Raw genomic sequence first — 23,282 nt, 5'->3', positions numbered from 1 at the left:
TTAATGCTATTTCCGAGCCGCTGAGAGCATGACTTTGTACTGAAAGCTGGATTTTGACTATCAAGTTTTCAAGTTTAGATCTCTTAGGGGTGACTTTTGTAACGTGGTTACGTTGCAAATGGCAAAACCTTGAGCAAAAAAAAACTGTCGCCACATTAAGCATAACTTAAACGGGGAGAAACGTTATTGTTTCTGAAAAGATCTTTTTAATTATTCTGATTCAACTGTTCAGCCGTTTATGAGCTATGAAAGGCAATTGGACGAAATCTAAATTCAATTTTGTGTTTATCTCTTTTGAAGTTAAACATTTTGCTATTGCTGCATTTGAAACCTTCTGCCGAGATGATTTTAACAGCTTTTCATGTATATTTTGACCTGTTTCCAGATATGGCATTTCCAACTTTTGCTTTTATGTCTTTGAAGGTTCGGAGTTTCACGACAGTTTTCCATTGAGAAACCGCGGATTTCACGAGAGCACATTTTCTGGTATTTTAGTGCTAATTTGGCCCCAAATTTCCTACTATTTTGTTTCCTATCTTTGGATGTCCCACCATGCACTTTCCCAAAGTTATTGGCCAATAAGTTGGTTACATTTTCAATTTCAAGTTCAATACACTTGGAAATTGTTCTCGGAATAAATTCGTGCAAATCAACATAGGTTTTAACATTAGTCCTGTTCATCGTAGCACTTGAGCCAAGAGCCAAATTATTCGCTTTTTCCTTAAGATAAGCGCCGAATTTGAAACAAAAAAAAAAGAATTCCTTATCACTTATCGATTGCAGCCCAATTCCATACGCTCATCTCTGGCACCCTTCAGTAATAGGCCAATAAATTGGGGAAAAGTGCGTAGAAAATGTGGTTGTAACGATGGTCTTTCGACAAGGCGATCAAACTAACCAGGCTAATACCAAAGATTTTTCCAAATATTGCGTATTTTAAGCTTCTAATGCCACAGCAATATTCACATTTCTGCTTTCAAATCCTTGGAGGTTAGGAATTCCTAGTTACCAGAGGCAGTTCTAGAGACGAGAGCTCTAAAACTGTTAGGACTGAATGTATTTTCCCATTTTTTTCTGAGCTATTTGATGTTTTAAAATTCGAATCTCTGTACAATTTAGACATTTTTGCTTCTCTCTCTTTTGAGGTTAGGAATTTGTTATTAAATCCAATCTGGATATAGTTCTTAAAACTGTTTCTGTTTTTGTGTTCACTTTTTATTTGTTATTACCTATGTTTTTTTATACTGTAAATTGTATCGGCGCTTTTAAACTTCTGCATTCTACTAGCTATACTTCTATCTCTTTAGAGGTTAAGAAAGCCTGATGAAACATGGTAAAAGAAAGGGAGATTTCGATAAGGGCCATCGAAAATTATCATTTTTGGACCATTCTCAACACTGCTTTCCTGTTTTTTTTGTTTCTGATTTTGCTTCCAGCGCTTTAGAGGTTATATTTCTCATAAAACCCAATCAGTGAAAGAGCGCTCTTGAGACGAACCATCGAATACCTCCAGACAAATTATATTTACAAACTGATATTACAAACGGTTTCAGGTATACAGGGTGTTTTAAGCTTGTATTCCCCTATCTCTTATCTTTTTGTTAATTTATATATTTTTTACTTTCTCTCTTTTAAAGTTAATATTTTGTTATAAGCGCACTCAATGAAACTTAGTTCTTGATACTATTTATTGAAAAGTTTATTTTAAGTCTAGATATAAGATGTTTTCAATTGTCTAAGACAACATTTGGCAATTTTTGCTTCTATTTCTAATTTTTTTGCTCTTTTTATAGGTTAGATATTTGGCTGAAACCCAACTTTTTTAGAGTTCTATGATTGAAAGTCCATATTTTGCCATAAATGGAAAGATAATTACCAATTATTTAAAAAAAATTAAGACTTTGATTGAATGCTCGTTTTGGGGTTTCCAAAATAAATTTTAAAGTAATAAGTAAAGTAATTTTCAAACTGAATCCAAACAGTTAATATTTTCACATTTAATTTTTTTTTTCTTTTAATCTCTTGGTTAAAATCGTGACAGACTTAACCCGACAAGAATCGCTATGAAACTTTGCGGTTTTTGCAAAAGCCGACGGAAGGATCTGGAAAACGTGGCTGTTTTTTGTTTGACTGATTTTAAACCACTGTTTTCACTTTAAATTTATTTAGAAAAAATTGTTGTTTTCAACAAAACACTTCATCTTTTTAGCTTTAGAAAATTAATTGCAAAATTTAATACACATATGGTGTCTAAAAAACGTTTTTCTGCAACTTTTGGTTACAGTCATGAAGGTTCGAATGCTTGTTCAGTTCACAGGCTAATAATTGCGATGCTCTAAGTAATATACTGGGTGTCCCGTAAGCACATGATCAAAAGGGTTCTGAGACATTTACTAGGAAAAAATGTCCGGCACCTCGGCTATTGATGGTCAAAGTTCTTCAAAAAAGTTATATTTTTTCTAATATCGGGGGAATGTACGAGCAATTTAAATGAGAGATTAAAAAACTCGCTTTGAATTTGTTCTGACCCGTATTTTGATGAATCAAACCAAGTGCATCCGCTTTGGGCAAAGGGTAAATTCTTCAGTTTTTGGAGCGAAAACTGCCAGATTTTTTCATTGACTCGCTGAAATCAATTTACTTTTTTTCAGCTGATCGCGATTGTTGGAAAATTTTGCAGCAAATATAGCTTTTGCACAAAAAAATGTATTTTTTGTCAAACAACAAAGCTTTGTTTCAGGTGAATTACAGTCCTCAGCTGAAGGAAACAGCAGAGTTAATATCCACAGAAAACCTGACGGTCTTCACAAGCAGCCAGCCTGATCCTGGTCCAGAAATAGTCCACTACGTTCCTGTAAGTTGCCACTTTTCGCAGGATTCTTTCCACTAATCCACAGCCATTTTTCAGACCTATCTATACAGTTCCGCCCTAGTGCTGGCAGCCATCTCAGTATTCCTGCGCATCGGGTTTCTGCTCAAACTCAGCCTGATGATGGTCTCAGTGGTTGTCCATATAGTCATCTACAGTTATCTGGACTTTTTCCAGGAATACCATGCGCTGGATGTGCACGATGACGAGTAAGTGTGCCTCCAGCAGCTGCTTAATTCTTAGTTCTGATTGATGATTTTCCAGATTTCCAGGGCTGCCTTTTGAGATAAAAACCGCGCTTGTTCTTGCCATGGTGGTCATCTTTTTCCACATTCTGGATCGGCAGATCGAGTACACATCCAGGACGGATTACCTGTGGAAGGCCAAGCTCAAAGTGGAACAGGAGGAAGTTGAAACGATGCGAGGCATCAATAAGGTAGGTTTTTTTAGTTCGGGCGCGGTAGATTTCAGAAGAGGTCACGTTTTCCTGGAATATTGCAGATTCTTCTGGAAAACATCCTTCCGGCCCACGTGGCTGAACATTTTCTCTCAAACCGAGTGACCACCGATCTGTACCATGAGAGGTACTCTTGCGTAGCCGTAATGTTTGCCTCCATTCCAAACTACAAGGAGTTTTATGATGAAAGCGACGTGAACAAGCAGGGCTTGGAATGCCTGCGGCTACTGAACGAGATAATCTGCGAGTTCGACAAGGTAAATCATTGGCTGGATTCGGATCGAGGCAAACGTGACTGGCAAAAGTTTGCTTAATTTCCAGCTATTGCTCAAGCCAAAGTTCAGCTGCATAGAGAAAATTAAAACGATTGGCAGCACCTACATGCTGGCGTCGGGATTGAGGCCGGGAAAAGAGACTGATACTTCGGTAAGTTGGATTTCGGTGCCGAGTTTGTGATTGAGCTGACTTAGATTGATTACTTTGCTGCTGATTGCAGGATGTTTTCAAGGTAGTTTTTCCTGGGCAAATGCCCAAGTTGAAAGTAGTTGGTGGTTTATATTAAAGTCTCTGTTTTTTAGGAAGCAACCAGGAAAGCCGAACACATCATTATAGCCTTAGTGGACTTTGCCATCTGCCTGATGACCAGCCTTGACCAGATCAATCGAGATGCTTTTCAAAGGTTTAAGCTCAGATTTGGTAATTATTCTCTGCAGTTGCTTTTCCGTTGCTTGCTCACTGATTTAGTGGAAATTTCAGAGAAATTCCAGTTTGATATACACGATGTTAGTGTTTTCTTTAACGAAGAAATCAAGGTTTATTTTTGCAGGTGTTTTGATTTTGTTGCCGAAAAATTGGTCTCCAGAAAAATGTAAAAGCATCTTTTGCTCGACTTGGACGCAACTTGGCTTCAAACCTTCAAACCCAAAAGTTCCGAAGACGTCAAAGACTTGAACTAAAAATTCGTGAATTTTGCATCTTCAGATATTGAACGCTTTGGAATGGAAACTGGCTACATCAGCCAGTAAAAAGTGCGAACATTCAGACCCACAGCGCATATACACTTTCTTTAGAGTCAAAAATACTAGAGATTAAGCGAATTCTTGATATAAACTTGTCAAACTAATGTGGAAAACTTTGCAAATTAATTATGTTGCTCCAATCTATTGCAAAACTGCTAAAAGAGCAACAACAATTTCTTTAAAACAAACAAAATGTTACTCTACCCGGTCAAATGACTTCTGGAAGCGACTAAATCTGCCCAAAAAGCGACTACAAAATAAATTTGACTCGAGATTTCACTAGGAGAGTTTGCCTGGGAAGCCGTCAATTTCCTCTAAGAACTGTTTTTTACAGGTTCATAACTGTAAAAACTTACCGGTGAAAAGTCGCAGGCAGCTTGACGGTATTTTCATATTCTTTTGCTCGAAACTCCGTTAACTCTTGCAAGTTTTCCAATATAAAAACTTGATTGTAAAGGAGATTTAATTGGCTACAACGTTTCGAAGCAAAAACTCTTCGACGGTCGAAAATTTGTGAAAAATGGGTTAGAATTTTGGGCTCATTCAATTTAGGGAGTTTGATTTCATGTTCGATCCGGCGCCTTTTCACTGAAAACTCACTTGCTTGTTATAATTTTTTAATCATTTAAACGTTATTTTGTGCCCACTTTCCGCTTTTGAGGTGCATTTTAGATCGAACTCATACATTTGGCTTTCGCTTCGAGGAAACGGGCTCGAATTCAGGTTTACTGAATTGTTTCAGGTGGTGAATTGTGCTTGTAGCTTTCTCTTGCATAAGTAATTTCTGATCATTTTTTTAAATGAAGGAAGTAATTTAGTTACCGTTTGAAGGTGCGTTAGAAGTAAAATCGCCTATTTAGGTACACGATTTCTAAACTAATCAAGAACGCTGTCTTAATTTTAACGTTTGTTTTCTCATTTTTTGGCTAAAGTTAAAGTTATTTGGTATCATTTAAATTACGTTTCGCCCGTCCATCTTCAGAGATAAATGATCAAAATTGGGCTAACTTGCATGGAAATTTTTAGTGTTTGTCCGCACTGTTTTGTTTTATTACTCAGGTGCTGTTTATGATTTTACACCCATTCAAATGCAACTTTACAGGCCTTTACTGGCCTTTGAAGTACAGCAGGGAAAAGGTCCTTCATTTTCAAAATAGTCGTGGCTACTTAAGCCGACAGTTTTTAGTGGCACTCTGCAATCTTCGCCCGTTTATAACTCACTTATTTGGTCGATTTTTGTTGATATGAAAACGAGATTTTAAGCCAAATTTACTGAGTTTTGTAATGAAGCAAAGTCACCCATTTACCAGCAATTTTGAGATAGACAAGCTGGCAATCTGTGCTACTTTTTTTTTAATAACTCCTTTTATTTGTGTACAATTGTGAGACAATAAGTAAAAATTGTTAACATAAGAAATAACATGTGAGTGTTCGCTCATTAATAAAGCACTCTTACAAGCCTGATCAATTATTTACAAAACATTTAAATTGAGTGAACAATAGACTAGTTAAGTAATTCTAAAAATTTACAACAAGTTGAACAAGTTCCTGCGTTTCCGAAAACGAGACACCACATTAGTATTATTAAGTAACTCTTTTGCTAATTCATTTGGATGTTTCGATAATCTGTTTTTGTATTTTTTAAAGTAGTTTATTATTTCTTCTTTCACTGTAGTAATTTGAAGGTCTTTTCTGATAATTTCATTGGGTACGAACCATGGTGCTGCTACTATGTTTCTTAGTGATTTGGATTGAAAACGTTCCATTATGTCAATGCTTGAGTCTGCTGCAGAGCCCCATGATTGGATTCCATACGTCCAGATCGGTTTCAGTATGCAATTGTAGATTAAAAGCTTGCTCTCAAGAGACAGTGCTGAGTTCTTATTGATTAGCCAGTACATTTGCCTGATTTTTAAGCCTAACTGTTTCCGTTTTGCCCATATATGTGGTCTCCATGTTAACCGACTGTCCAAGTGAATTCCCAGATATTTGATTTCGTCTTTATGCGGTATTAGCTCATTATTTAACTATAATGGGGACCTTGTGTATCTTCGGAGTGAGAAAGTTACATGGGTTGACTTGTCTGTATTTATGCTGATTCTATTGTGCTTGAGTCAGGTTTCCAGCTTTACAAGGCGCTTCTGTAACATTGCTGTTTTTAGGTCCGTATGAGATGATGTGTAGACCTCATCGTCTGCAAATGTTCCATTTTTTATGCTTTTTGCTGTTAATCTGCTGTGAAGAATAAGTACAGGGTGGGCCCCAGTACGCTTCCTTGAGGGACTCCAGCATTTATCTGCTGGAGCGGGCTGAAGTTGCTATTTATTTTTACCTGAAAGATCCTGTTTGTCAAGTACGATGCCAGCAGACAAGCAAGCTTTGTCAGGAATATTTTTTTAATTTTTGATATCAGGTCTTCGTGCCACACTTCGTCAAAGGCTTGTGTTACGTCAAGAAAGACTGCCTCGCAGTGTTCTCTCCTTTCAAAACAATCTCTGTAAGCGGTAGTGGTCCTTTGAACTTGTTCAATTGTCGAGTGTTCTGGCTTGAACCCAAATTGGTGATCTGGAATAAGGTGCTTTGTATTTATTATTTTATTTAGTCTCTTTTGAATAACTTTTCGCATATTTTTGACATTACAGGCAGCAGAATAATGGTCCTATACGACATTACCCGGCTAGGATCTTTTCCTGGTTTAGGTATCATAATGAATTGAGCGACTTTCCATTGTGAAGGGAATTGACTCAATCGGAGACAAGAGTTAATTATAATAATGAAACATCTTATTGCTTTGGGTGGAAGTTTATTAAGCATCATACCTCCAATGTCATCATAGCCAGGAGCTTTTTTGTTTTTTAGCCTTCTAATTTGAAACGTCACGTCTACCGCTGTTATTATTCCTATGTTGATGTTATCTGGCAGTTCCAGTTCCCCATCCAGATATTTCGCTTCCTCCTCGGCAGATATTGAAGGGGGGATAGGTTTAAAAAGTGAACTTAAATGTTTAGCGAAGCAATCTGCTTTTTCTGAATCTGTTCGTGCCCAGCTGTTATCTGATTTCTTAATGGGTGGTATAAACTTGATAGGTTGCTTGAATTTTTTTGTACCTTTCCATAGTGAGTAGTCGGTATCGGCTTTTCCAGTTAAGCTTTTTAGATAGTTTTGGATATTTTGGTTTTTTTCTGTGTATAAAATTTCTTTTAATTCTTTAATGGCTCCGTTCAATTTGGTTTTAACTTGAGGTTTTGCTATTTTCTTCTAAGTTTTCTTACCTCATTTATTTTACAATTTATATGCTGAGGAAAATTTATGCGAAAATCGTTTGTTTGGGTTTTTGGAGTGGCGAAATTTGCAGCTTCATGTAATAGGATGTTAAAGTTTTCTATGGCATCTTCGATTTCATTGATTGATTTCAGACGGATGTTGCAATTTAAGTTATTGTCTATGTGGTTTCGGTATTTTTACCAGTTGGTTCTATGGTGGGTGAGATGTTGTTTTAGTCCGGATTTTACTGCTGTAGAGTATTCGATTACGAGTGGGGAATGGTCTGATGACAGCTCTAGACATGATTTCACTGTAAAGTAGCAGGTATTTATTCCTTTAAGAATCGCGAAGTCGATTAGGTCGGGCAGCTTGTTTGTATCAGTTGACCAATAGGTTGGTTCGCCAGTTGATAAAGGGCTACACTTATATTGCTGCATTGCTTGGTAGAGCTGTCTCTCTTTCTGATTCGGTGTTACAGATCTAGAGCCCCACCATGGATGTTTGGCATTATAATCACCTCCTGCTAAAAAGCGACCCCCTAGTCGGCTGAACAAATTTATAAATTGATCACTGGTAACACTGAATCTTGGAGGGCAGTATACTGCAGACAATGTGAGTGGTCCTGTAGAATCTTCAATCACTATGCTTGTTACTTGTAAATATAGTTCGCTTATTTTTTCTGCTTCGTGGTGAGTTATACTGTTTTGTATGATGATTGCTGTGCCACCATGGCTTTATGGTCTGGATGGTTTGTGTTGTAGATTGAATAATTAGGGATTCTAATAAATTTTTTAGCTGTAAAGTGTGTTTCTGAACCTAGCAAAATATCGACGTTATTTGCAACTAAATAATTTCGCAATTCAAGAAATCTTTGGCAAAGACCGTTAGCGTTCCATATGACTATTTTTAAATTGTGTTTATACATTTAATTTCCTCAATAAACATGTAAGCATATTGAGCATTGAATCCATGCGGGCTAACAGTTGTGCCATCATTACTTCAATTTTGTTATTGTTTACGTTTTGATTTACCGGTCTCTGTAGGCTGTTTTTGATTAGACAAACCGGCAAAAGACTGTGATGGGTTTGCAAAATCTGTATTGAACCTTTGAGTTTGTGTGTCCCTGTCGAGTTCCTTAGCTCTTAGTGTTGGGAAAGGCTTCTTTTGTAGTTCCTTACGAATAACGCAGCCCTTGATGCTTGATGATTACCATCACAGTTGGCACATAAGACTTCCTTAATTTTGATTTTAATGGGACAGTCACTAGTGAGATGGCACTTCGCGCACTTCACACACACCGGACTCTTGTTACAGTAATTTTTGATGTGTCCAAACTTCTGACACTTCTTCCACTGAAGAATCTCTCTTTTCTTTCTCGGTGCCTCAAAATTCACCACTGAGTTTATAAGTCTGTTCGTATTGTAAATCTCCTTATTATTTGGATCGCTCTTTAGGGCCACGAAAAACTAGAGCTGTTTAGGGTAGCTGTTTACGCGTTTCATAGTATCTTATGTTCGAAATGTTTTCAACATTTGGTCAATATAAGAATATCGTTTTGTAGGCCACTTTCCTGGCTTAAAACCAGCTGCAAAACGAATTAGATATGTGGACTTAATATGGAGAGAAACGAGCTTGAATATTGGGCTAGTTATGATAGTGATTTTTAGTGGGCCTTCTCAGCATTTTTCCTTTAACTCAGCTGCTCCTTACTATTTCTTTATTACCGGAACGAGCTTTGGGACCTAATATAGGGGCCTTTACTCGTACATTGACGGCCACTTTTCGATCTTCAACTTTGAGCCAAACCAGTTTGAAATGGCGGTTTCTTAAGATATCAATTCTAAGTTTGTCATCTCACTCTTTTACTCATATCTCCGTGGTTTTCCATCAGTTAATCAATAGAATTAGACAATTTTGTAGCCAATGTACATGCCTTGACGCCGGCTTGGAAGCATAATTACCCATCTGCCCGAAATTTGGGAAAAATTTGATCGAAATTTGATCTACTCAGAAATTACCTTTTTCAGTGTGTCAGCCCACTTTTACCGATAACTCAATAGTTTGTGCCCATTTACCTATTATCGGAGCCACATTTTGTAGCCAAGTTCCGGGCTTGATTCGGATTGCACAGCAAAAATTTATATCAGCTCTCCAGTTTGAGCCAAACGCTCTTGAATAATGGTCAAATGAAGATATCAATTTTTTATGGGTCTCTGCACTCTTTGCCGTATAACTACGTTATTTATTTTTATCTGTTTAAGGCAAACCGACGTTTTGTAGACAATTTTCGAGTCAAAGAGTTTTTGAAGAAAAAGCACATGTTTGGCTTCCATTTCCCGAAAAACGACCTCCAACTCTGACTAATAAAAATGGAAATTTTTCGGGCGTCTTTTGGCTTCCTGTCTACTTCAACTGGCATTTTTTTAGGGTGTCGCCGCACTGTTTTGCTTATAACTCAGCTTACAAATATATTTTTTTAATATTGGCAAACCATTTTCTAACATTTAGATGTGTGCAAAGTTCATATTAAGGCAAAAGTCTCTATGTCGTCTACATTTTTCTAATTCAGGCGGCATGCTTTAGACCCTGATGTTTGTCATACTTTTTATGCCCTCATTTGCTCACAAATCGATTATATCTTGACCACATTTTACAGTAAATTTTCCTGATTTTAAAGCTCCTTTCCGGGCAAAAACACCATCTCAACATTTGGCGGATAAAAAAAATTTATCAAATTTATCGGGCGTTGGCGCTACTGCGACATGAAACTTTAAGACTTGCCAAGAAAAGCCTTTTAAGGCTCCTGATGGTTCTTCTTGAGCATTTTTAGGAGAACGAGATCCGATTTCAAGTAATTCTGTAAAAAATTGATTGAGCGAATGGCGAATGCGACACTGCGCCTCTTTGGCATGGTCAAGAACTTTCGCCAATCTTCTTGAAAAGCCACAAAAAATCTCATAAAACACTGAAAATTTCGGATTAAAGTCTTCTGAAGATGCTAAAAAGGGTTTCAAACTCCTGAATTTTTTAGGGCTCCATCATGGGCCAGTGATTGCTGGTGTGGTGGGGGCGCAAAAGCCCCAATACGACATTTGGGGAAACACGGTGAATGTCGCCTCCAGAATGGATTCCTGCGGCATAATGGGGCGTATTCAGGTGCCGGAAGACACTGCCGAAATTTTGAAAAACGCCGGATATTCCTGCGAGTGCCGAGGACCCACTTTCGTTAAGGGCAAAGGCACCCTTACCACCTATTTTGTGAACACCAGTTTTGACGAGAAGTGAAGGTTCCGTCGCCCTATCCTGATTGGGACTGGGCTACTTGCACATTTTTTCTAGAGAGTTTTATTTGCATTGTTTAAGCCCTCGATTGATTGCCTTTTTTCTAATTGTTTTAATGGCTTGGCTGGGAAATTTTGGCTTGGTGCATTTCATGCTTTACAACTGTGACTCTGATTACGTGCAAATTTTTATTTGGGTGTTGACTAACTTGGTGAACCAATTTTAAGTCACCAGGAACACAGATGCATGCAAGTAGCCCAATGGCCGAGCAAAAACTCTTGAATCCACGTTTTTCTTGTACATACAGGGGCTCATGTATTTAGGACCGTAATCAAAATATCTATCCATAAACAGGAATATTTTAGGGTTGTACATATGGTTCTTTGATGAATATTTTTGAATTTTATATTAGATAATAAATGAGTAGATTAGGTGGCGAAGGTATCTAGGGATGGCCTAAGGTTGTATGTAAAATAATATTCCATAGGTAGATTTTATTTAGTAGGCGATGCGCCCGGTTGTATATTTTTGTATTTTTAACTTTCAATGTAACCTGATTACATTGCGATAATAACTAAGTATAAAGGAATTGCAATTTATGGGCAAGAGGAAAGTTTGTTCTTTGCAAAAGGTTCTGCAGCTAAATCACGAACAGTTTTATATGCAGAAGAACTTCGGTCACGAGTGAACGCAAGGTTGTAATTAGAATTTACAATTTCCGCATGTTATCTGTTCAAAGAATGTTAATCTGAAATAAAACATTGAAAACGCTTGTTGCGTGCAGTTTTCTTAAGTTGCATTTGCTATTTATGGTTTAGGTACCGCATAGGGACATCCACCGGTCAGTGTCCAAGCAAAATACCTCTGAGGATGGAAGTCACCTGTGCTAGCGAAACGCTATGACGGCCTAAAAGACCGAAAATCTGACGAGATTGTCATTTTTGAACAGACCGTTTAAACTTTACACAAAACTTTAAGAGTATAAAAATCAACTGTTTTGAGTAGTATTTTCTAACTATAAAAGAAGTTGAGGAGTTCTAGTGACGGAAACTGAAAATTCCTGGTTAAACGGTGTCCGAATTAGGTAGAACTTTAATAATGCTTTCGTTTTTGTTTCGTACATTAATGAGGTAACTGAAGTAGGCCTGGGAAACATTGTGTTGAGTTGCAGCTCTCTGAGTTAATGAGAAAAATACCTAAAGATTGTCAGTAGTTTTCAGGAAAACTAGAAAATAATGCGTTTTTTGCGAAGACAGAATTACCTAAAAACACTTTGCTAAAACTGGAATGACCTGAAATTTTGAAGAAACTCTAAAAATCTTCAGAGCGATGAAGGCGGCGAATTTTCCACATTATTTTTTGGAAACTTTTGCTCTGACCATTTTTTCAAGATAATCTTAATTACTTTCCGTAAAAAACTAAATAAAATTATTTGGTTTTTGTGCCAAATTCGAAGCTGAAAAGGGTTTTCTAAAGTTATTAGTACATTATTGTCAGAAAAGAAGAAAATCATCAGAAAATTATGTTTTTCGTTTTGCATTAACAATTTTTAGTTTTGTGATCGGTTTTTGCGAAAACCTTAATAGTTTTCGGGGAAAAACGGGATAAATTTATTTTCGTTTTTGATCAGAATTCGACTCCAAAAAAAGTTTTTGCAAAATTCCTACAAAGCTATAAATATATTTTGTCATTTTTGTCGTAAAATACATCCAGATCGTCAGTATGTTTAAGGAAGAGTGGAAAGTAAAGCAAAAAAACTGAACTACCACATTTTTTAAACAGACTCAACAGTCTTCAGAGGAATGTAAGTCACAAGTTTTCCAAATAATTTATTATAAACTTTCGCTTATTCATTTCGTTTTTTTGATAGAAAATTATCTGATTTTTGTCCCAAATTGAAGCTGGAAAGGGATTTAAAAACTTTTTACAAAGCGACGAAGGAAGCGAGTGTCCTAATAAAATTTATTTCATAATTTTTCAGTATTTTTAAGTGAATCTTTTGAAAATTGAGCATTTGGAAAAAATAGTCACTTTCAGAACTGAAAAATTTTGAAATGTTCAAGAAATGATACAAATATTTTATAAATGGACCTTAAAATAAATCTAAAAGCAAGTAAAAAGGTCATCAACATTTTCCCAGCAACGGAACTGAGTTACTGTGCCGTTGGCGTACCAAGCCACTTGCGAGGCACTGCGCCAACTCCTAAAAATTTATTGAGTTACCCAGGCCTAAACTGCAGCAAATGGAAATGTGCGGACACGCTCTTTTATCTTGTAAATAATTGTAGGTATGTGTGAAGGAATCAGAGGCAACAAAACCGCTAATAGAAGAACTACTAACTGATGATTAAGGCGCATTCAAGATGATTTTTTAAGATACCTATTCTGAATAGATTGATTACGGAAATAAATTCCGGAACCTAAATCCTGGAGTAAAAAGGCCAACTCGAACTATTTTCTGTTATTTTTCCATCACTCGCCTTGCTTCGAAGATCGAGGACATTGAAAGGTTTTTTACGCGTTTTACTAAGTCGATTAATTTTAAAAAACAAAACAAAGAAGCAAAATGATTCAGATTGAGCAAAAGTTCAGAGAAACTCTGCAGGGGTTTTTATCGAAATTCGTATTTATTGTTGAAGTTTTGAAACAAAAGCAGAGAAAACGGCACAGAAAATACACTTTTTCAAAACCTGTGCGGCTGAAATTTTGGGACTATTAGTAGGATCCCTAGAGATATTTTTGAGCCGAATCTTTTGAGCCTCAATCACTGGCTCAAAACGTACGTAACGTAAGGAAAAGCGGGAATAAATCTTATTTTAGCGCCTTCTTGCTTTGAAGCGATGCGATTTAGGGAACATTTTACACAATGTAGGGACATTATTCTGAGTTGTTCCATCGACTGGCAAAGTTATCAGTTTTAGACCTAAATCACCCTGTAGGTATATGGAATGAATCCGACTATTTTTCAGGGTTATTCAAATGTCCCACATTTCCCAAAAGCTCTAAAACATGTAACTTTACATGTTTTTAAAACATGTAATTTAGCAAAACATACTGAGTTCGTTAAAAAATCAGTTTTAATAGTTATATTCAAAAAATTCATATCGAAACAAAGGTTGTTTGTAAACTTGTTTCGCGGATCATACTTTTATTTTGCTGATATGAAGAGAAACATTGAGTTCCTACTGGCGGAAGTTTGGAAGTGTCGCGTTAGAACAAGTTTCCTGAGTTTTACCTCCAAGTTCAACAGCTTCTGAAAAATGTCCCAATGGTAGAATTAAAATGAAAATTTCTAGGTGTTTACACCAAGCGTTCTCATTTAAAGTGGTTGTTTTGGAAGTTTTTGATTTAGCCAAACTACAAGTTTGAACGACTCTTTTAGTGAAAATGTAGTGGTTGCCAATTCATCAATTTCTAGCCAAAACTTTATTTTTGTTGTCCCAACGTGCAAGTTGCTCTTCCCCGAAGTTTGTAAGTTTCGAGTGGGTTTTGAATACGACGACAAGTTTCGCGAATTTTAGGGCTAAGTTCAAGAACTGCTGAAAAATGAACAGACGCCGGGATTTCATTTAAATATTCTAGGGTTTTTCCACAAACTCCATCCTTTAATGAGCCAAAAAGTTGCTGCATTGATTAAAAGGACCCTTAATTTTTGCTGAAAATCTAATGGCTTGTCAAAGCTCACTGAATACTCGCATTCGGATGAGATTTTTTTGAGTTTTAACTAAAATGCTCGGGTTTACTGTGTCAAAGTTGCAAGTTGCAATTTTCCGAAGTTTGGATTTTTCAAGTTTTTTAGCCCTGTCACAAGTTTTGTGTTTCCGAATTTTACTTCTAAGTTCAAAGTGTTCCGAAAAAATAACCGATGCTTCGATTCAATCCCAGTCTTCTCAACCTTAACCTCAAGGTTTTTCGTTTAGTGTGCGAAAATTTCCAGTTCTTGTTTCAACCGGTTTGGAAGGTGTTTTCTTTGTTCAGCTGAACTAGGAACTGAAGTGAGGACGATTCTTCACTTCAGCTACACATCTAATGGATCAATGAAAACGCAGCCAATTTTCGGATCCTCTAGCAATGTTTTCACAGTTTTCGCAATTTTTCTTCAGCCAAAAGATTTGGGAATTTCACGACTAAGAGCGTCCGAAAAATCAACCGATGCTCAGACTTAAATAGAAATTTTTCAATTTTTACCTGAAGCTTTCTGGTTTAGTGTGCTAACATTTCAAGTTGCTGGTTGAATTTATGAAGTTGGGCATGTTTGTTGACAGTTTTGAGACCGTTGAAAAATGTGCAGAAATTTTTCACAATTCACTATAATTTTCAGCATGCTCAAAGGCCGCAATAAATTGGACAATTTATCGAACGCAGCACGTTTCCACGCTTTATGCTCATATCTGGTGACCAACACCGCTCTTTAAACATTTTTTTTACTTTTTAGTTTAACAACTCTCCCCGTGACTGAAAGAAGCAAATGTTGTAAAATATCTGCCAATATTCTTATTGCCTGTTAATAATTAAAATTTCTTTTGCCATGAAGTAATGAGACCAAAGGGAGGGGGATTTCCAGATCTGGGAAGGTTTCTCAAAACAGGCCGGCAAAACATTCTCCGTGTTTTTTCGAAAATCGCATTCTAATCAAAAGTTTGTCAATTTCTTAAAAAATTGCCTTGATTTGCTTGAAATTGTCTACACCTTAACAGTTCGGTGTATTCTATAAATGATCAATAAAGCAAGTCACTACGTACGTGGATTTAGACGTGATGAATTTTGGACATCCAGTTTGCTTAGGAGCTTTAGTGAGTATCAAAGGAAAGTTAGTTAATTTTAGCGTTTAGCGTTTTAATGTTGCCGTTGTTTGCTTGAAAATTTGTTCATCATAATAGGCCAGTGTCTTCTGAATCGGAACATCGGAGAAATATAAGCCGGGCTGCATAAAAGCGTTGGTACGTACCAAAAAAAAATCACCAACTCCTGAAAGCTCTCCCTGCAGACGTAGCTTTGGAAATACTTTATACGGTCCACATTTCAACACAAGGAAATAAATTGAAAATTAAATTTGAATACCCTAAATTTCCTCAAAAATCAATCCCTAACTCAAGGATCTCCTTTAGTAACAGCGATTGAAAGCTTTTTTTTTTTTTTGACGTGACGAGGTTTATAAGAAGGAGGAAAGTCATTGAAAATGTAAACATTTAGATCGCAAAATGATGCAAAATTGGCCAATCGCTCAACTGATGAACTGAAAGTAAACTCTAATTTGGAAATTGTCAATAGTATCGCCTTGTGGTGAAATGCGGATCTCAAAAATTGCTTCCAAGAGTTTCCCATGACCATCTAGAAATAAAAAATGCATCCTTTAATGTGCATCTTCAGTGCTTTTTGAGAGATACCCGGTGGCCACCCTTAGCAAAATGCATACAAACATAAATCCGATTAAAATTAATTGTTATAACTGGGACACCAAAAAATCCTCCGTTCAACCCCCCGGAAAGTCGCATTTAACCCTAACTTTAACGGCTTGTTTTCCAAAAACTGTCCACTTTTGGGTTATACAGATTAGACCAAATTCTCCTCATGTTCAGCTCTCAGAAATATCTGCTCAAATTTGGCACAAGTATTTCGTAAACACCCTGTGTATTTGAATTTGAAATGAGCCTCACGCAGGCTTAAGCGGTAACTTGAAAATAGATGAAAGAATTTTTTCAATTTTAGTACAACCTTCAGCCAGAGCTTATCCTTCATAAACCGATATAAGACGCAATGACATTCTTACATTTTTTCAGGTTTTTTTAGCAATTCTAATCGCATCCTAATTTGTATGCATAGTAATATGCTTACATTAGCATACAACAACATCTTCCAGTCAAGCGATTTGCATTCAGTTTTTAACACCGATTCGACATGAACGCATTTTCGTGGACTGCAGTGTTAATTCTGCTGGTCATATGGACCATCAGCAGGTACAGGAATTTGTGCAGATCCATGCTGTTGGCTCTTCGGTTGCCTGGTCCGCCTGCCTGGCCGATTATCGGCAACATTCTGCACGTGACAGACACTAAAGGTGAGTCTTTGTATTCATCCGAGAAAATGCGCTTCAAGTGATTGCTCCAGCTCAGTTTGAGCTTGCTAATAACGTCAGCCAGTTTGCTCCTGTTGTGAGAGTGTGGATCTTCCTCTTGCCGACGATTCTGGTTTATCAACCGGATCATCTGAAGCTGATCCTGAGCAGCACCAAAGTGGCTGAGAAGAACTATTTCTATCAGCTACTTCAGACCTTCATCGGCAATGGCATCATCATGAGCACAGGTTTGGTCTAAGTGCTTCCGTTATCTGCATTCATATCTTCATTCCTTCAGGCGACAAATGGAAGAAAAACCGCAAACTCATCCAGCCAATGTTCCAACTGGGCCAAGTCGAGCGGTACTTTGAGGACTTTGCACGTACTGCAGAGACAGTCTTCAGAAGCCTACACACTCAGAAGCACTGGCAGATTACCAGGATAGTGAACAATTGCGTTGTCAACATTTTGCACAGTAGGCGATAGCACACCATAATAAACCTTTGTTTGATGTAAAGTGTTCAATTTAGAGACTATTTTGGGTGTGGATTTGGGTCCGGAAGATGAAACGCCTTTTCGAAAGTAAGTGGTGAAACCCGGGTGAGTTTTGTGTAGGAATTGCGGAGTTTCAGAGGGGAGTTGCTGATTATCAAGAGAATACTGAAGCCGTGGTTGCTGCTCGATTCCATCTTCAAGCTGTCCGATATGTCGAGGACTGAATCCAGGCATAAGCACGATTTGCATTTCTACGTTAAGAAGGTGAGTTTCTGCTTAGTGAGCAACTGAGTCGTTTCTACCGGAAAGTGATGACGCAAGTAAAAGTGTAAGTGCATAGTTTCTTTGTGATGTGATGGATGATTTTTGAGTTAATTGAAGCGTTTTTCGGGCCATTTTCTTTATGCAAAACCTGGTTTCTTTACCCAATTGTCAACCTACAACATGATGAAAATCTTTTCCTTGGGAATTGGACTCTTGAAATCACTCATTTTTTAGGTTTCCATCGATTTTATGAGTTTTTTCATTCTTCTAAAAATTGGTCTAAATTTCGGATTTTGATTAAGGAAGCAATTTTTTCTTCCGGATTTTGAGCTGCTGAATCCAATGTTCCCTCAGTTCTTCGGAAAATAGTTATAAGCAAAAATCCTCGAAAAATGTGGAAAAAAGAAAATGAAATGGTCTGTAATATGTATTTTTGATCGTATCTAAATCACTTCACTTCCAGGACAAAATCCAGGAAAATCCAATGAAAAGGGAACGAGAAAATTGTTAATTTACGTTCGAGGAAAAATATTCCGGACAATCGACGTTTGAAAAACTAAGTCAGCCAGAGGAACTCTTGAGATAACAGAAACAATGACACAGAAGGACAGAAAAACTATATTTATAATTAAAAAAAATCAAATTTCAAGTGTAACATAGAAAAAACCCATTGAGTTTAGTGCAACCTGTAGTGATTTTGAACAAGGAATGTCTTCTAAACGGGGAAAAATGTTGTTCAATACGAAAGAAGCTGTTTTGCGAATAAAAAAACGCAAATTTGTTCAGTGCAATATGAGTTAAAAATATTCCAATCGTTCGTAAAAAGCTCTTATAAAAAATAATATATAGTGTAAATGACACGATTACGACAAGGAAAATTGCCAAAAACTATTGCCTTTCCAAGACCAAATCGAAGCAGATTAACAAGAATCGAACGACACAAACTGAAGAAAAAATCTGCCTGATAAACTGACTGATAAACAAAACAGAATAGAAGAATAAAATGAATTTGAGATCGCAAGAAATTCCAAAAATGGACAGTGATCTATTCTTAATTTTAAAGTTATTGAGTTCAAGTGACGCAGAGTGACGAAGAAAAAATCAACACAAAGCAAAATCGAGTGAAGAAGAAAAAATTAAAAAACAAATTCAGATTGTTGTAAATCGGGTGTGATTTTGGGCACGCCGTGGTTGATATGTAGACAAAATAAGCGCACCACTGGGCTCAGCAGCAAAAAACACATGGACAAATCAATAATTTAATACGAAATTGATTCTGGTCGTTACAGGTCTATTTATTGCCTTCCTTCCACTAATTTTTCGAGTTTTATTTTTAATGAGACTTCTATAATGAAAATGTGAAATTTAGATCGGCGTTTAGAAGAATGAACCAAATTAACATCTTTTTTCCCATGTAAAATCAGTAGAAAACTTAAACTGTTTTGAGGCACGTGGTAAAATGATTTTAAAAGTTCAATCGTTATTTGCGCAGATTTTCTAGAGTCTGTAAAAAAGACTTTCACTCACAAAAGAAAAGAAAATCTATATAAAATAGTATCAATCTTTTATACTGAGGAATTGTAGGCTTTCCTTCGGATACATAAAGAGGATACAAAAAACCATGATCGGTTCCTTAAAAAAAATTACAAACCCTCCACAAAGAACCTTAAGAAACGCCGCTGAAACTTGGTTTTTACTAAATCAATAACTTTAAAGTAATTAGATAATTTTTTATTATGATAGATTCTGCATCCAAGTTGCAATGCCCTCTTCTTATCCTTTTTCCATTCCAACCTTTCCTCGGGAGCCTGTCTTTTGTCAGACATCTTGCATTTGCGTACCATGTCAAATATTAATGCTATTCTTCAATGTCATCTACAATGGTTTCTCATTCAATTGTCTTGTTATGGCCTCATTTCTCACGTGATTTAACTTAGATTTTCTCGTCACTTTTCTCTAAAAAATAATTTTATATCAAAGCGTTTTCTGTTTTAGTTACTTTGCTCCTTCTTTATTTTAAATTTATTTCCTATGTTTTACTCCCAAACTTTTTGTTACTTGCGTCAAGTCCGTTTTCGTTTCTCTTTACCACTTTTGCAGTTTGATCTCTGATGTTCGCGGCTTATTCCTTTTCGTGATTGAGGCAATAAATAGTTTTTTTAAACGCTCCTAAAACTATTTCCTCAACGTTAGGCACAAAAAAATGCTTTATTATTATTATATGTTTGATTGATGAACTTTTAATATTTTTTCCTTTGTTTTTTTGGTACATATTTGCAGTTTTTCTTGCAAGTGTGTTTTCAGTGCTATTCTTCTTAACTTAAATTTATTTTCCTGAGTTACGTGTCTTTCTTCCTGTTCTATGTTATTCTCTCTTGTTTTTTTAAGAATTCCTGAAACTTGAACTTTTGCATTTTCTGTTTTATTAGTTATATTTCTAATTGCCCTAACCAATTTAATTGTCTCATTTTTTTTATTCATTCTGGGAATTTTTCGTCTAATTTTATTATATTGCTGTAGTTAGCTGTGTGTATTTGTGCTCATTTTCCATATTTAAGCATTTTCTTCCATGCGTTTTTTTCCTTTTCATTCGTTCTTGTTCCTCTTATAGTTTCCTTAATTTTTTTCACTGAAATTTTGTCCTCGCATTGCTTTGATATGGCAGAGAAAATTGAGCTGGTCAATTTTCTTTGCTGGAATTGCCTGCTTTTACGATTGTTTGACATGTTATTTCAAGCGCCTTATTTCACCTTTTACTCGTTGTTTCTTTCTTACTTCAACTACAAATTTTCTTGTTCTTCGTTCTCCTTATGGTACTGATTTTTATAAATGTAATTCATAGCGATTTCTCTCCGTTTGCCTGTGTTGTCTTTTTATCAGCGCTGCTTTAAAATTAATAATTCCTTTGTCAATTCCAATTTTGTGCCTTTCACTTTCCTTCCAGTGGTTTTCAATCTAAATTAAATCGATCTCTTGGTATCCAAGAATCGTATTTGTCCACTTGTAGAAAGCCAAAAAATCTGTATTACTCGATCGAAACAACAAATTGAAAAGAGACTAATGAGACGAAAGAACAAACCAAGAACCATGGAAAATTCAACTTAGAATTTTATTACTAAAACTGTTGTAGACTGACTGAATAATTTGTATTCCTTCCAGTCTTTAAATCAGAATTTTACTAATTTGAAGAACTTTCCTATAGAATATGCAGAAGACCCAAATGAAACATTTGGAACTAAATAACTCTTGCCTGAGAAAAGCTTCAAAGTGTTTCTTTACGGACTTTTTTGAATATTTTTGAATTTGAAAATCTTCTATAGGTTTGACACGAAACATTCAGTGGCTTGATTCAAATCTGTCGCTAGGTGCTGGCTGAAAGGAAAGAAAAACTGCTGAACAAAAACGGCAAAAAATGCTTCCTGGATAACCTGATTGAACTTGAAGCCAGCGGCGATCTTCCCGAAGAAGACGTTGTGAATGAAGCAGTCACTTTCATGTTAGCTGTGCGTGTTAATGAGAAGTCAATGTGCAAAAATTATTATTTTCAAATATTTTAGGGTCAGGATTCGGTAGCAACTGGCGTGGCCACGTGCCTGTTCTACTTGGCCAAACACCAGGATGTGCAGAAAAAAGTCCATGAGGAAATCCTGGAGATTTTGCAGGGCAGTAAAGATCAAACCCTTAAGCTGCAGGACGTGAACGAAATGCGATATCTTGAACAATGCGTCAAAGAGACGCTGCGGTTGGCCCCCAGTGTGCCCCTGATCGCACGGGTTTTAACCAAGGATGTTGCTTTAGGTAAAGTGGGATTGACTCGAGGTTTGCTAAAGAAAATTTGGTTTGGCGTCTCTAGATAGTCTCACAATCCCTACCGGAACCAACATCTTCGTGTCGCCTTACGCTACGCATCATCTGCCCGAGATTTACCCCGAACCATCCAAGTTCAACCCAGACCGATTTTCGTCAGAGAATATCAAGAAAATCCATCCCTTTGGCTATTTGCCTTTCAGTATTGGACCTCGAAACTGCATAGGTGATACCTCATAGGTAAAACATCCACAACTAGAGACTTTACACTTTTTCGTTCCCTCAGGATATAAATTTGCCTACTTGGAGATGAAAACTATTGTGGCCACCGTCATCAGAAACTACCACCTCACTCTGAGACATGAAGAGGACGAGCTGAAGCTGAGCTATCGCATATCTCTGAGAGCTAAAGGCGGCATTTGGCTGAATGTACAGAGCAGGAACCTGCTTCAAGAGGACTAACTAACATTGGAAGAAAGCGTGGGGTTCAAAGATTATGTGAAATATAAATATAAACAGACAGAATCTTACAACATTATATTTTTGTAGAAAACTTCAGAGATTTTCGCCTGATTTTAAGAATTATTCGCATGTTTACGTTGAATTCCTGTAGGTTTATTATTTATACAAATGTTAATTAAGAGAGAAATAAATTCTCGAAAACAAACAATTTTGAAGATCCAAGACATTAACCCACTTATACCCATTATTGAAGTGATAACTTTTTATGGGAGTGATTTTATGAAGTGATAACTTTTTTTATAAACCGATTTTTCTCGGTCACGGCGGCTCCCACTCCGGCCTCTTCGCGCCTGAGGCTTGGGACGCACATATGCACTTTGAATTCGACATTTTTCTCTTAGTGCGGGTGCCTCTGTAGATCTGATAAAGTTTTCAAATACACACACATTGCGTTATTAAACTGACGGTGATTTTGATTTATCAATTATTGAGTGTGATATTATTGCGTTCGGTGTAGTTTATTTTATAACTCTGATAACAATGAATCAACAAATTATCAAGGAGAAGCTGCAGATACTGCAAATACTAGAGAAAGGGTGCTCATATACTAAATGCCTGTTCGAGTTTCGCCTTCTTTTAAATTTCTAATTAAAGTACACACACAATCATACACACTAAAGCAGTTTAAGTGCATAAAAATGCGGATCGTCCATCAATTTGCAGATAAATGAATTACAAACTTTTGAAAATCATCTTCAAACGACCGGGTATTTATCATTGCAAGTGAGATTGCACATTGCCGTGCACAGTTAAATATTGTTTTAAGAACTAACAATCGATGTTGTGCAACAAAACTGTGCATCAGATCCACTACAATAAAGTTTTCAAAAACTGTTGGACCTACTTTAAATCGCCTGATTGATTGTGGACGCAAATTCGTATCAAGAAAAGATTAATTTAAATTAAATCGTTTCGATAGAATTCCGGTACCGATTCCCTCTTTTCCTCTCCGTCTGTAGTCCAGATGCTGCCCTGATGATGTCCATTTGCATTATATTGCACAATTCGGTAAAATATTACTACCTACCTGTTTAGTGATTTTCATCGGAGGCAATTGTTAAACCAGATGTTGAGCGGATATTCTCTAAAGAAGGCAAGGTCAATTTATGAAAAACGCTCAAGATTAAGTGCAAATAAAGTGTCACAATTAATATTAATAACTTTTAATGCAATAATATGTTCTATTATTTGTTATTTTATTTTGTAACAACAAATTATCAATATTTAGATATCTATTTTGTAATCTTT

General features: G+C 36.5%; 2 protein-coding genes across 6 annotated transcripts in view; both read left to right on the top strand.

Moving 5' to 3' along the window:
- The window catches only part of LOC109533154 (adenylate cyclase type 2), an 84,063-nt gene extending 72,400 nt beyond the window's left edge, over positions 1–11,663 (top strand). For 4 of the 5 annotated variants that reach the window (XM_048661935.1, XM_048661934.1, XM_019898407.2 and 1 more), the window contains 7 exons: positions 2,741–2,854; positions 2,909–3,078; positions 3,134–3,305; positions 3,371–3,583; positions 3,648–3,752; positions 3,905–4,022; positions 10,641–11,663. In XM_048661935.1, coding sequence (XP_048517892.1) covers positions 2,741–2,854; positions 2,909–3,078; positions 3,134–3,305; positions 3,371–3,583; positions 3,648–3,752; positions 3,905–4,022; positions 10,641–10,894 — 1,146 coding nt within the window. In that variant the 3' untranslated portion in view covers positions 10,895–11,663. Of the gene's footprint in view, positions 1–2,740; positions 2,855–2,908; positions 3,079–3,133; positions 3,306–3,370; positions 3,584–3,647; positions 3,753–3,904; positions 4,023–4,152; positions 6,503–10,640 lie in introns of those variants that run through there. The other variant, XM_048661933.1, reaches the window with a different exon arrangement.
- Positions 11,664–16,627: 4,964 nt separating this feature from the next.
- Positions 16,628–22,171, top strand: LOC109535269 (probable cytochrome P450 4aa1). The gene is made up of 9 exons (XM_048661998.1): positions 16,628–16,949; positions 17,000–17,194; positions 17,245–17,421; positions 17,477–17,528; positions 17,579–17,705; positions 21,071–21,208; positions 21,263–21,503; positions 21,559–21,738; positions 21,799–22,171. The coding sequence occupies exons 1-9, from the start codon at positions 16,790–16,792 to the stop codon at positions 21,972–21,974; spliced, it is 1,446 nt and encodes a 481-aa protein (XP_048517955.1). The 5' UTR covers positions 16,628–16,789; the 3' UTR covers positions 21,975–22,171.
- Positions 22,172–23,282: the final 1,111 nt, after the last annotated feature.

This window comes from Dendroctonus ponderosae, unplaced genomic scaffold (genome assembly GCF_020466585.1).
Source record: "Dendroctonus ponderosae isolate FM_Combo_2020 unplaced genomic scaffold, Dpon_F_20191213v2 Dpon_F_20191213_10, whole genome shotgun sequence".
NCBI lineage: Eukaryota > Metazoa > Arthropoda > Insecta > Coleoptera > Curculionidae > Dendroctonus > Dendroctonus ponderosae.
The sequence above is the reverse complement of the archived record's forward strand: the minus strand, read 5'-3'. Positions and strand labels throughout refer to the sequence as shown.